We start from the raw sequence: 13,018 nt of genomic DNA on the forward strand, positions 1-13,018 counted from the left end.
GGGATGACTTTGACTTTGAACTATAGATTTTTTATGTACAGTGGACATAAATTTGTTTATTGTAATTTTATTTTTATGCAAATGTACATGTACATTGTAGAAAAAGTAAAAAATACAAGGTTTGTGGTAAAAAACCCTGCAGTCCATTGTGTCATCTCTTCCCATTTCAGAACCATCTTTCCCACAGTCATCTATTTTTTGTTTTATTTTTTTTTCCTTAGTACTTCCTTTCATATTTCTAAATCACAAGCTTATGCTATTTCTTGATTTTTCTATTTTAGATATCTTTGGCTTCCTACTTATGAAGATGAAGCTTTAGTTCTTTCTCTCTCTCTCTTTTTTTTTTGCTTTTTAGGGCCACACCCGTGGCATATGGAAGTCCCCAATCTAGGGGGTCTAATTGGAGCTGTAGCTGCCAGCCTACCCCACAGCCACAGCAACACCAGATCTGAGCCTTGTCTGCCACCTACACAACAGCTCAGGGCAACGCCGGATCCTTAATCCACTGAGTGAGGCCAGGGATCGAATCTGTGTCCTCATGGATCCTAGTTGGATTTGTTACTGCTGAGCCACGATGGAAACGCCCTGAAGCTTTAGTTCTCTTAAACCTCCCCATGAATATTTTCCTTGCCATTCATTATCTCAATAGAATTATACCAATTTTTTTTTTGTCTTTTTTAGGGCTGCACCTGCAGCATATGGAGGTTCCCAGGCTGAGGGTCCAATCAGAGCTTTAGCTACTGGCCTACACCAGAGCCAAAGCAATGTGGGATCTGAGCCACGTCTGTGACCTACACCACAGCTCACAGTAACGCTGGATCTTTAATCCATTAATCAAGGCCAGGGATTAAACCCAAGTCCTCATGGATGCTAGTCGGGTTCTTTAACCTTTGAGCCACGACAGGAACTCTCAAAAATTTTGCTTGGATTAGTTTTCACTGGTTACTGCAGCCCTGAAACTATTATTCTTTGCTGATCCATGTCATATACATGTATATTGGGATTAAAGTTTCTTTCTTGTGTATTTTTTCCCCTCTGAAAAATTGTCTAGGCTTTTCTTTTGCGGAGATTTCTTATATCCATCATTTACCCATCTCAAAAAAGAGAAAACTTTTACTCTATTCTTAGGAGATTTACTGGGGCAAGGAATAGTGACTTTTTTTGGAAAGCCAACAGACCAAGAAGATGGTAGATTAGTGTCCCAGAGAACCATTTTACTGAGTTAGAATTCAGGCTTCTTTTATATTACAAAGGCAGGGCATCTGGTTGGTTGTTGCAAACTTCTCAGTTTCAAAATCCTTTGCTCTTGAATCTGTCCAGATAGGTCAGATGATGATGTTCCTATAAACCTCCAACAAGACAAATGTTATTCTCTGTTCTGCAACTTTTTATCTCTCTATGAATGGAAAGCTGTTTTACCTTTAAAGGTCAGAGCCTTGAGGATGGGCTATCCTGTATATTTCAGGCTGTCACAACATTCCTAACTTGTAGCAGAAGCCATAGAATAACAAAGGTTAAAGTAAAAGAAACAGATCCAATATGGAGTCAGGTTTGTTCTTCCCTATTACATTGTCTGGTATTTTTGAGTGTGGGTGGGATATGGACTGGAAATAATTGATACCTACGCTAAGTGGTGGCTATGTGGAGTTTCATTGTATTATTGTGTCTATTTTATATATTTGCAAATTTTTCCATAATAAGACGTAAAAAATGTAAATAAAATGCTATGATATACTATTGTGATCTATTTTAATTTACTTGTTTGTAGTACAGCATTTCATTTTTTTTCCTATTTTAAGTAATGGTACTATTGATATATTTATGTTTCAAATATCTTTGTGTTTCTAGTAACATTACTATTAATATTATTTATGTTCTCTTGTGATTTATATGGGTGGAATTACTAGGTCAAAGACTGAACACTTTAAAAGCTTTTGATGCATACACAGTGCTAAACTTGATGAAGAACTTCAGAAGAATTTTATTGGATTTATAATTGTACTCACTGGGCATAGGAGTGATATCGCAAATTTTATTCTAAGAATTTTAATGAGACAGTTTACTATTTGAGTATATTATAGTAGGCTTGAATTTTCTAAGTGTTTTTATATTCTTTTTTGAGTGCTAGTTACAATTCACATGGAAGCTAGTACTTTATAGTTTTATAAAGAGTTTTCATGTCCAGTAAATGCTGTAATTCTCACAATAGCTTTATGAACTATGGATTATAGAAAGTCAAAACAAAATAGACTTGAAGGGCTACAAATGTAATTATTGGTTGTAATTCCTGTTACCACTAGATGGCCCTCTCAGCGTGTACTTTTAAGTAAAAGCTAGTTCATAGATATTTTGAAGTTTCTCTATAGCTCTTATTAAAGTACATTTTAATTGAAGTTTTAAAATGGTTTATAGTAGGAGTTCCCTTCGTGGCTCAGTGGAAACGAATCTGACTAGGACCCATGAGGTTGCGGGTTCGATCCCTGGCCTTGCTCAGTGGGTTAAGGATCTGGCTTTGCCATGAGCTGTGGTGTAGGTCGCAGATGTGGCTTGGATCTGGCGTTGCTGTGGCTCTGGCGTAGGCTGGCAGCTGTAGCTCCAACTAGACCCCTAGCCTGGGAACCTCCATATGCCATAGGTGCGGCCCTAAAAGGACAAAAAAAAAAAGGATCTGGCATTGCGGTGAGCTGTGATGTAGGTTGCAGACGTGGCTTGGATCCTGCGTTGCTGTGGCTGTGGTGTAGGCCGCCACTGACACTCCAGTTTGACCCCTAGCCTGGCAAGCTCCATATGCTGAGGGTGCAGCCTTAAAGAGACAAAAAGACCCCCCAAAAAATGGTTTACATTAGATTATAAGATTTTTAAAGAAGTAATAAAGTAATTAAAGATGGATTTATTACAGTGGTTTTTCTTCTCAAGAAAAAGGGAGTATCAAACTGGATGGCATCAGTTCCCATGGTGGCTTAGCAGAAGTGAACCCAGCTAGTATTCATGAGAATGCAGCTTTGATCCCTGGCCCCACTCAGTGTGTTAAGGCTGAGCTGTGTTGCCATGAGCTGTGCTGTAGGTTGCAGACGTGGTCCAGATCTGACTTTGCAGCTGTGGCATAGTCTGGCAGCTGCAGCTCCAGTTTTACCCTTTAGCCTGGGAACTTGCATATGCCTCACCTGTGGCCCTAAAAAGCCAACCCCCCCGCAAACAAAAACCAAAACCACCTAGATGGAATTCAGTACCATACACATAATGTAGCATACACATAATATGTTTTCAGTAAGATTTTTAACATTCATTAAAACTTATTAAATTGAATTTTAGGCTTCTCCATTTGCTTGTGGAAAAATTATTTGCTACACAAAAAAGCAACCTTTACTGCTAAGCCTTTAACTGATTTTATTTAAATCTAACAGTATCTCTGAGGATTAACTATATAGATAACTAAGTAAACTGAGGACTCAACCTGGAGCTGTGGTCCCAGTAGTCAATTCTGTTGTCCTAATGCAACTGAATTCCTCTAAGGGTCAGAATCATCCTACTGTGATGTTCATGGTTCCTATCCTGCGAGAATCAGGAGTGAAATTACTGTATATTTTTTTCTGTCTTTTTAGGGCCTCACCTGCAGCATATGGAAGTTCCCAGGCTAGGAGTCCATTTGGAACTTCAAGCCGCCGCTACACTGCAGCCACAGCGATGCCAGATCCGAGCTAAACCACAGCTCATCACAATGCCGGATCCTTAACCCACTGAGTGGCCAGAGATCGAATTGAATCAAGGATACTAGTTTGGCTTGTTACCACTGAGCCATAACAGGACTCCTACATTTTGGTATTTTTGTCATTTTTTACTAATTATCTTGACAAGAAAATTAGAGCATCTTTGATTTTGGTCTTACTTGATCTCACATGTATTTTCTTTCATTGGTTTTTCAATGTTAGAACCACTGTTCCTTTTTATAACTATAACTATATATATATATTTTTTGGCTTTTTAGGTTTGCACCTGCACCATATGGAGGTTCCCAGGCTAGGAGTCCAATCAGAGGTGTAGCTGCCAGCCTACACCACAGCCACAGCAACGCAGAATCCAAGCCGTGTCTGCAACCTACACCACAGCTCATGGCAGTGCCAGATCCTTAACCCACTGAGCGAGGCCTGGTATCGAACTTGCAACCTCATGGTTCTTAGTTGGATTCTTTTCTACTGTGCCACAATGGGAATTCTGATATAGTAAATATTTTGTATTGCCCATTCTGCTAACTTGAAATGAAAATTCATAGTTAATATTATTTGTCTGTGTATTTCTGAAAATCGTTATGATGCCCTAATTATAATATAAAGGATAAGTAGAAAGAAAGAAACTACAGTAAAATGTATATCTTAGTATTTAAGTACTGTAGTAGATTACACTAGATGAAACAAGAGGTAGTCAAATGCTTGCACCAGTACATAGAATCACTGTGACTGTGATAGCTGTGAAAGCTGATTATACAGTGTTATATTGGTGATTCAGATACCCAAGTAGCATTGGCATTGGTGAAATGATTTTCCAAAATGGTAAAAAAAAAAACTCTTAGTAAAGTTCTGAATAAAACAAAGATTTATAGCATGATCATGTTCTAGAAAATTGGAGGTGCATTAATACTATTGGAGAATATATTTTGTGTACTTATTAATTAAGTTCTAGTCTTAGACATATTCAGTGGGACCTTTGAGAGTCATCCAGAGATGTGACAATTCTTTGCCATACCAGATTATTCCCTGCATTGCCAGACCTTTAATATCCCTGGCACTTACCCTTTAATTGCTTGTAAAGCCTTCATCCCCACCAAAATTCCTCTGTATATAGCCCAAGGACTCTCTAGGGGGCAGTACTGCTACCACTGAGAATGACAGATTTAGAAGTATCTAGCTCCATTAATCTACTACACACCTATATTGCTTGTGGAATTTGAAAACTACAGTAACTGAAGCATCTTAGGTCCTTAAATATGTTTTAAATAAGAAAATTGCAGAATTGTGGCAGAAGTTGATTTGGTCAAATGTATCATTGTTTTGTTGCAGTTCTTATAAGCATATCAGTAGATTTGCTGCTTTAGGAGTGCCCATGGTGGTGCAGCAAAAGGAATCCAGCTAGGAACCATGAGGTTGCAGGTTCGATCCCTGGCCTCGCTCAGTGGGTTAAGGATCTGGCATTGCCGTGAGCTGTGGTGTAGGTCACAGACATGGCTTGGATCCCATGTTGCTGTGGCTGTGGTGTAGGCGGGCAGCTGTAGCTCCAGTTCGACCCCTAGTCTGGGAACCCCCACATGCCACGGGTTCAGCCCTAAAAAGCAAAAAAAAAAAAAAAAAATCCCCACATTTTAAATTAGGAAGATAGGAATTCCTGCTGTGGCTCAGCAGTAACACACCTGACTAGTATCCATGAGGATGTGGGTTTGATCCCTGGCCTTGCTCAGTGGGTTAAGGATCTGTTCTTGCTGTAGCTGTGGCCAGTGCTGGCAGCTCCGGTTCTGATTTGACCCCTAGCCTGGGAACTTCCATATGCTACAGGTGTGGCCTAAAGAGGAAAAAAAAAAAAAATTAGGAAAATAATAAAATATTGTAGAAACTTTGTGAAATGGAGGCAAAATTTCCCATAATCATACCACCCTAACAATTGTTAATACTTTCAGTATTTTGTTTGTATGTGCATTATTTTGACATTCAAAAATTAGTTTTGTATCTTTTCACTTAACATGGCCTAACTTTTTTATGTTACTACATAACTTCAAAACTATTATTTTAAATTACTACCTCCTATTCTGGTAAGATTCCACAATTTAACTATTTTTCTACCTTTAGTTTGTTCGCATTATAAAAACATACACGTATATATTTCTTATCTGTTTCAATATATTGTCGTTTTTCCTTAAGGTTGGGTCTTCGTAAGTGGCGTCATTTAATTAGGCTTGAACATTTTTGTAACTTTTGTTAAATATTACCAAATTAACTTTAAAAATTATTTAATTCACATTTTTTGAGCATCACTCATGCTGAACATTTTTACTCTTGTGAATTATGTTTTTTCTTTTGGAAAGTATGTAGTCATACCCTTTGACTATTGAGCTGTTTAGTACTTGGAGTTTATTTTTTTCTCTATTAATTTTGAGTCAGACTCTTTTTTTTTAGGGCTGAACCTGTGGCATATGAAAGTTCCCTGGCTAGGGGTCAAATGGAAGCTGCAGCTGCCCACCTACACCACAGCTATGGCAACACCAGATCTGAGCCACATCTACAAGCTGTGCTGCTGATCCACAACAGGAAGTGGAGTCAGACTTTTTAAATAATTAAAATATTAATGTTTTTTGGAGTTCCTGCTGTAACTCAGCAGTAACAAACCCACCTAGTAGTCATGAGGATGCTGGTTCTATCCTGGCCTTATCAGTGAGTTAAGGATCTGGCATTGCCATGAGGTGTGGTGTAGGTTGCAGATGTGGCTTGGATATGTGGTGTTGCCGTGGCTGTGGTGTAGGCCAGCAGCTGCAGCTTCCATTCGACCCCTAGCCTAGGAACTTTCATATGCCACACCTAAAGTCCTAAAAAGCAAAAAAAAAAAAAAAAAAAGTTTCTTACATTCATTTTTATGCTGTCTTTGATTTTAGTTTGATTTTTATATATTTTTATGAGACGACATTTATCTACTTGTAGAAGATAGTATGTGTTGTCAAGGAAAGAACATGGGATGGAGAGTCAAGAAATCAGGGTTATAGAAGGAGATATAATATATTTTATATCTGACAAAGAACTCATATCTGAAATGTATGTAAGAATGCTTACAAATCTTTAAGAAACAGGAAGAAAACCCAATTTCTAAAGGATGAGGAAGAAGAGTTCCTGTTGTGGCTCAGAGGTAATGGACCTGACTAGTATCAGTGAGGATGTGGGGTTGGTCCCTGGCCTCACTCAGTGGGTTGTGATGAGCTGTGGTGTAGGTTGCAGACATGGCTCAGATCCTGCATTGCTGTGGCTGTGATGTAGGCCAGCAGCTACAGCTCCGATTTGACCCCTGGCCTGGGAACCTCCTTATGTCACAGGTGTGGCCCTAAATTAAATAAATAAATGAATGAGGAAGAGCCCTAAACCATCACCTCATAAAAGATATCCAGATGTCTAAACCATCTGTTGAAAGAATGCAAAATGATTTTATATTGCTGTGTAAGACATATTTAACAATGTATATTTGGAGGAAAGACTTAACTTTGTTGTAAAACCAGATTAATATTAAATTTTGGTCATCCATAGTATAGACACTATATTTGTCAGTATGACCAGTTTAGATTTTACTGTACTTCTGTAGAAGTCATTTGTTTTTCCCCTTATCCTGCCTTTAGTAGGAAATTACTATTGCAGATTCTTTGCTTATTGAATAGGATGTTAATACATATCCATCTGGAATGTATTCCCTAGGGAAAATCTTTCATTAGAGAACAGTAATGTCTTTTGGTCATAGAGCTTTTAGTGAGATGAAGGAGTATTTTGAATTCCAGTGACTCCATCATGGTGCAAATCAGAGAATGGGAGGAAAAAGGAAAGGAAATCAGAAATTCAAGGGTGAAAATGTTGTGAATGTCACAAAAAAGCATATAACCCTCCATCCCCCCATAAAACCCACAAGTGCGTGTGATTGTTTTCCTCATTCTTCACTATAGGATATATTATGAATTATTTGTATCCTTACAAATAGAACAACTCTAAGAAATTCTCTCTTGTCTAGTGATGAATGCCTGGACATAAACATCTCACCTTGTCATTGTGTTAGCCTCCCAATATTAACATCTATTCCCGGTGATTCTTTATGTTTGTTTTTTTTGTGTGTGTTGGGGAATGTACTATAAAAAAATACAGTAATTTAAGCACAAACTTGGGTTCTTGAGGGGACATCTTTTATCAACCTCTGATCAACCCTTTTAGATTTCGTAACACCTCTAATTATGTGATGTATCCTGTCCTTTTCTGTTATAAGTAACCTCCCTAAGCTCTGTCTGTCACCGTCCCTCTCCTTGAGTAATACGTATTCATACCAGATTGGGATACACTAATCAACCTGACATTCTTCTCTTATAGTTTATTTCCCCTTGACTCAAAGAGTATTCACTTTTTAAGACAAATTAGCACCCCAGGTACATTTTTTCTGGTGTAAATTTCAGGCTTTCCATATCTTCCTTTTCCTACGAGCTTCAAATTCTACCTGTTTGTCTTTCCTCCAGATTCCATATAATACATTGAATAGTCTTTCTGGATTTGACAACTTTCTTCTAGAACTGTCATCCCTTGAATTTGAGCATTTCTGAGACATTCAAATCTTTCTTCCCACATGTGCTCCTATCATGATCTTTCCCTAACACATATTTCAATATTTCTTTTTCAAGACCCCCCCCCCCCCCCCCCGCCAAACACACACACCCTAGGCTGCTATGGTAGTCTTTTCAGATTTCTTGTATTCAAGATACTAGGCAGACTTACTTTCTAGGTTCTTAGTGAGATACATACTCTATCGATAATACAATTAGACTCTCTTTTCATTATTTTCTTTGAATGGAATTGTGCCTTTTCTGAAAGAACTTCCATGTGCATTGCCTGTACATGTTAAAAATACTTATTTCTGGGAGTTCCCACTGTGGCACAGTGGGTTAAGAATCCAATTGCAGCGGCTTGAGAGGCGTGGGTTCATTCCCCTTTCCAGTGCAGTAAGTTAAAAGATCTAGTGTTGCCACAGATGTGGCCTGGGGCACAGCTGTGGTTTGGATTCAGTCCCTGGCCTGGGAATGTCCATATGCCATGGGTAGGACCTTAAAAAAATAATAATTATAAAATAAATCAAAATACTTATTTTCAAATTCTGAGCACATTTACTGTTACAGAAAAAAGTCACAGTAGGTTTATTTAGTATGAATGCTATTTAAAAAGGACAATATATTTACCTTATTTCTACTTACATTTGTGAAAAACTCTATTGCTACAACTCTTCCAGTGAAAACAGTTTCCAGTTTTTAATTTTAGACAGCTTTCTGTACCACTTACCTCTTCTATCTTTTACCAGCTATGTTTGGAGAATTCAGATTAATCTTATTATCCTAGGTAATAAGATTAATTTAGGAAAGAAAAATCTATTTCCGAAATTCAAATGTAAATTTTTTGTATGAGCTGTAGTTTCAGGTTAATAAGACACCACTCTGTGAATAATTGAAAATTGACTTATTAATAAAGATAGAAGGGAAAAAAGTTATGTCATAACATATAAATGGAGATGTTAAATTCATCTATGTTTTGTTTAGATGTCCCTGGTAGATTTGGGAAAGAAGCTTTTAGAAGCAGCACGAGCAGGTCAAGATGATGAAGTTCGTATTTTGATGGCTAATGGAGCTCCTTTTACTACAGACTGGGTAAAGAATGATTTTAATGTTGTGGGATTTTTCTTCTTCTCATTTTTGAGTTTTTCCAGTGAAAAGTTTAGTCAGTGTTGTGCTTACTGTAAGTGGTAAAAAATTAAATTTTCTTTTAAACGATGGAGTTCACTAATGCAGGATGAATGTAAAATGTAGCCACTTGGGATTTAATTTAAAAGCCTTATAAATAGCACAGGTGGAATTTATAATTTAGAAAACAACAAATTTGGAGTTAATGTTATAATTGATTCTAAAAAGAAAAGGATATTTATTTGCATTTCAATTGATACTTGTAAAACTATTGTAAATGTGTAACCCAGAAAGAAGAAAGGAATGGGAAAGAGTTCTTCTTAGTAACTACAGAAGGCAGTTGTGAAGAAGACAGAAATCATAATTCTACTTAATTCCGCAAGTAAATAAAAGATAGTTTTGGGAATATGGAGGGTTAGGAGTCTAGATTAACTCCTCCACTGGTAACAACTAAAAATTCTAGAGTTTTGATTTTGTTTTTGGCTTACTTGTTCCATGTCCTCCCCGCCATATTTTTTTTTTCATTCAAAACAAAACAACTTTTTTTAGTATGAAAAATTTCAAACCTGTATCAACCCCTGCATACCTTTTATCCAGCTTTAAAAGTTATCAAATCATGATGCATCTTGTTTCCTCTATAACCCCATTTACATTCTTTGTATTATATTATTTTAAAACAAATTTAAGGAACCATTTTATTTCATCCATTTATTTCAGCATCTGTCTTTAAAAGATAAAGATTTTTTTGACTAAATATTAAAAAAAAATCAACTTAAGGGCACTGATGAATTATAAAGTAAAGGATTTTCAACCTGCAAAACTAAGTGAAGGCCAGAACCCAGAGAAATTTCACCCTTAGAACATTTGCTAAACTCTGTAAATTTGCCTGTTGGTTTTTCCACCTCCCTGGCATAAGTTACTGAAAACTGCTTGTAGAGAGAAGTCTCCTAGGAGATCCTTTCCCCATAGTTCTGGAATCTCAAAGAGATTCTCTAAGAGTAAAGCAGAAATAGCCCCTCTCTCCTCCTACTTGATCCTACCTCTGTTTTTAGGGTATGTCAAGGAAAATAAATTGGCTTGAACCAAGGTACCAGATGGAGAGAGGAAAAAAATTTGTTGATGAGAATTTGGAGTCTAAAGTCATCTTTTGCACACACTTGTGGCCTGATCTCATAAATACTTGTGTTTTGTGCACAACTATGAACTGAAAAGTGAATTTAAAGTGGTCATTGGATTAGAGATTACCCCAGATTCCTGACACAAGCAAATGAATATCCTTTCAGGATGAACCTATCTTCATCCCAGGCTTCTTATCCACAAATTAAATTCCAAGGGAAATGAAGAGTCAAAAATAACTGAACACATAGAGACACAAGGCAACTTGGACAATAACCCACTGAAATAGTGGACAACAAAGGCACACCTATAAGGAGTCAGATAGATTTTAATAGTGGCTTAGGGACAGTTGAAGAGAAAATTAACAAACTAAAAGAGAAGAAAAGGAGTTCCCGTCGTGGCGCAGTGGTTAACGAATCCGACTAGGAACCATGAGGTTGCGGGTTCGGTCCCTGCCCTTGCTCAGTGGGTTAAGGATCCGGCGTTGCCGTGAGCTGTGGTGTAGGTTGCAGATGCGGCTCGGATCCCACGTTGCTGTGGCTCTGGCGTAGGCCGGTGGCTACAGCTCCGATTCAACCCCTAGCCTGGGAACCTCCATATGCCGCGGGAGCAGCCCAAGAAATAGCAACAACAACAACAACAACAAAAAAGACAAAAGACAAAAAAAAGAGAAGAAAAGTTGTCCAGAGTGCAGACAGAGAAAAATAGAAAATATAAAAGATGTTAGGAGTCATGAAGGCTACTGTGTGAGAAAGTCTTAATATATATGTAATCATAAATTTTAAAAGATAATGGTTTTGATTTTTCCAAGACTGATGAAAATTGGTAGCTGACAGATTCAAATAGCCCAGCAATTTCCAGCAGGATCAATAAAATAGTAATAAAACAATCTATATCTAGATACTGCATAGTGATCCTATAGTGTATCAAGACAAAAAGAGCCTTCAAAATGATATAATCACCTCACACCTGTCAAAATGATTATCATCAAAATGTCTACAAATAAGAAATGTTGGCAAGGATGTGGAGAAAAGGGAACCCTTGTGCATATTGGTGGGAATGTAAATTGGTACAGCCACTATGGAAAATGGTATGGAGGGTCCACATAGAACTAAAAATAGAACTACCATATGATCCAGCAGTTTCATTCCTAGGCATATATCTGAAAAAAATGAAAACTGTAATTTGAAAAGATACATGCGCCCCAATGTTCATAGAAGCCCTGTTTCATATCTTTGCAACCCAAGTGTCCATCAACAAACAGATGGATAAAGAAGATGTGTACATACACACACACACACACACACAAACACATGGGGGTGGGAGAGAGGGGAGAGAGGAGTATTACTCAGCTACAAAAAAGAATGAAATTCTGCCATTTGCAGCAATGTAGATGGATCTGGAGAGTGTTATGCTTAGTAAAATAGGTCAGAGAAAGAAAAATACTGTATGATGTTACTTATTTGTGGAATCTAAAAAATTTTAAAAATTGTATATAGCAAAACAGAAACTGGACTCACAGATACTGAAAACAAACTAGTGGTTACCAGTGGGGAGAGGAAAGAAGGGAGGGACAAAATAGGAGTATGGGATTAAGAGATACAAACTACTGTGTATAAAATAGATAAGCAACAAGGATATATTGTATAGCACAAGGAATTATAGCCATTATTTTGTAATAAATTTCTGTGGAGTATAATCTATAAAAATATGGAATCACTGTGCTGTACACCTGAAACTAATATAATATTGTAACTCAACTATACCTCAATTAAATAGAAGTATGCATATATGTGAATCCTGGGGAAAAAAAAAGACGAAAAGATTTTAGGAAGGATTAGTATCGGAGTTCCTGTGGTGACTCAGTGATAACGAACCCTACTAGTATCCATGAGTATGTGGGTTCTATTCCTGGCCTTGCTCAGTGGGTTAAGAATCCGGCATTACAGTGAGCTGTGGTGTAGTTTGCAGACATGGCTCGGATCTGTATTGCTGTGGCTATGGCATAGGCAGGCAGCTGCAGCTCTGATTTGACCCCTAGCCTGGGAATGTCCATATGCCACGGGTGCAGCCTTAAAAAAAGACAGGAAAAAGAAAAAAGATTAGTGAAGATTAGTGTCCATAGTTCATAAGGATGCCCATGATAGTAATGAAAAACAAGACAGAAGAGATTGGACACATGACTTGATATGCTACTTTACTAAAGAGAAAGTTTGAATGACCAGTAAACATAAAAAGATGCGCAGCTATTTAATAATTGGGCAAATGCAGAGTAAAATCTTGAAATACTGTTACATAGCCATTAGGATTTCCCGCTGTGGCTCAGTGGAAACGAACCCGACTAATATCCATGAGGATGTGGTTTTGATCCCTGGCCTTGCTCAGTGGGTTTAAGGATCCAGCATTGCTGTGTGTTGTGGTGTAGGTTGCTGACGTGGCTTGGATCCTGCCTTG

General features: G+C 37.7%; 1 protein-coding gene across 10 annotated transcripts in view; it reads left to right on the plus strand.

The window, feature by feature from the left end:
* Positions 1-13,018, plus strand: part of GABPB1 (GA binding protein transcription factor subunit beta 1) — a 75,478-nt gene that overhangs the window by 32,134 nt on the left and 30,326 nt on the right. For all 10 annotated transcript variants that reach the window (XM_047766378.1, XM_047766383.1, XM_047766377.1 and 7 more), the window contains exon 2: positions 9,308-9,415. In XM_047766378.1, coding sequence (XP_047622334.1) covers positions 9,308-9,415 — 108 coding nt within the window. The remainder of the gene's footprint in view (positions 1-9,307; positions 9,416-13,018) is intronic.

This window comes from Phacochoerus africanus, chromosome 2 (genome assembly GCF_016906955.1).
Source record: "Phacochoerus africanus isolate WHEZ1 chromosome 2, ROS_Pafr_v1, whole genome shotgun sequence".
Taxonomy (NCBI): Eukaryota; Metazoa; Chordata; class Mammalia; order Artiodactyla; family Suidae; genus Phacochoerus; species Phacochoerus africanus.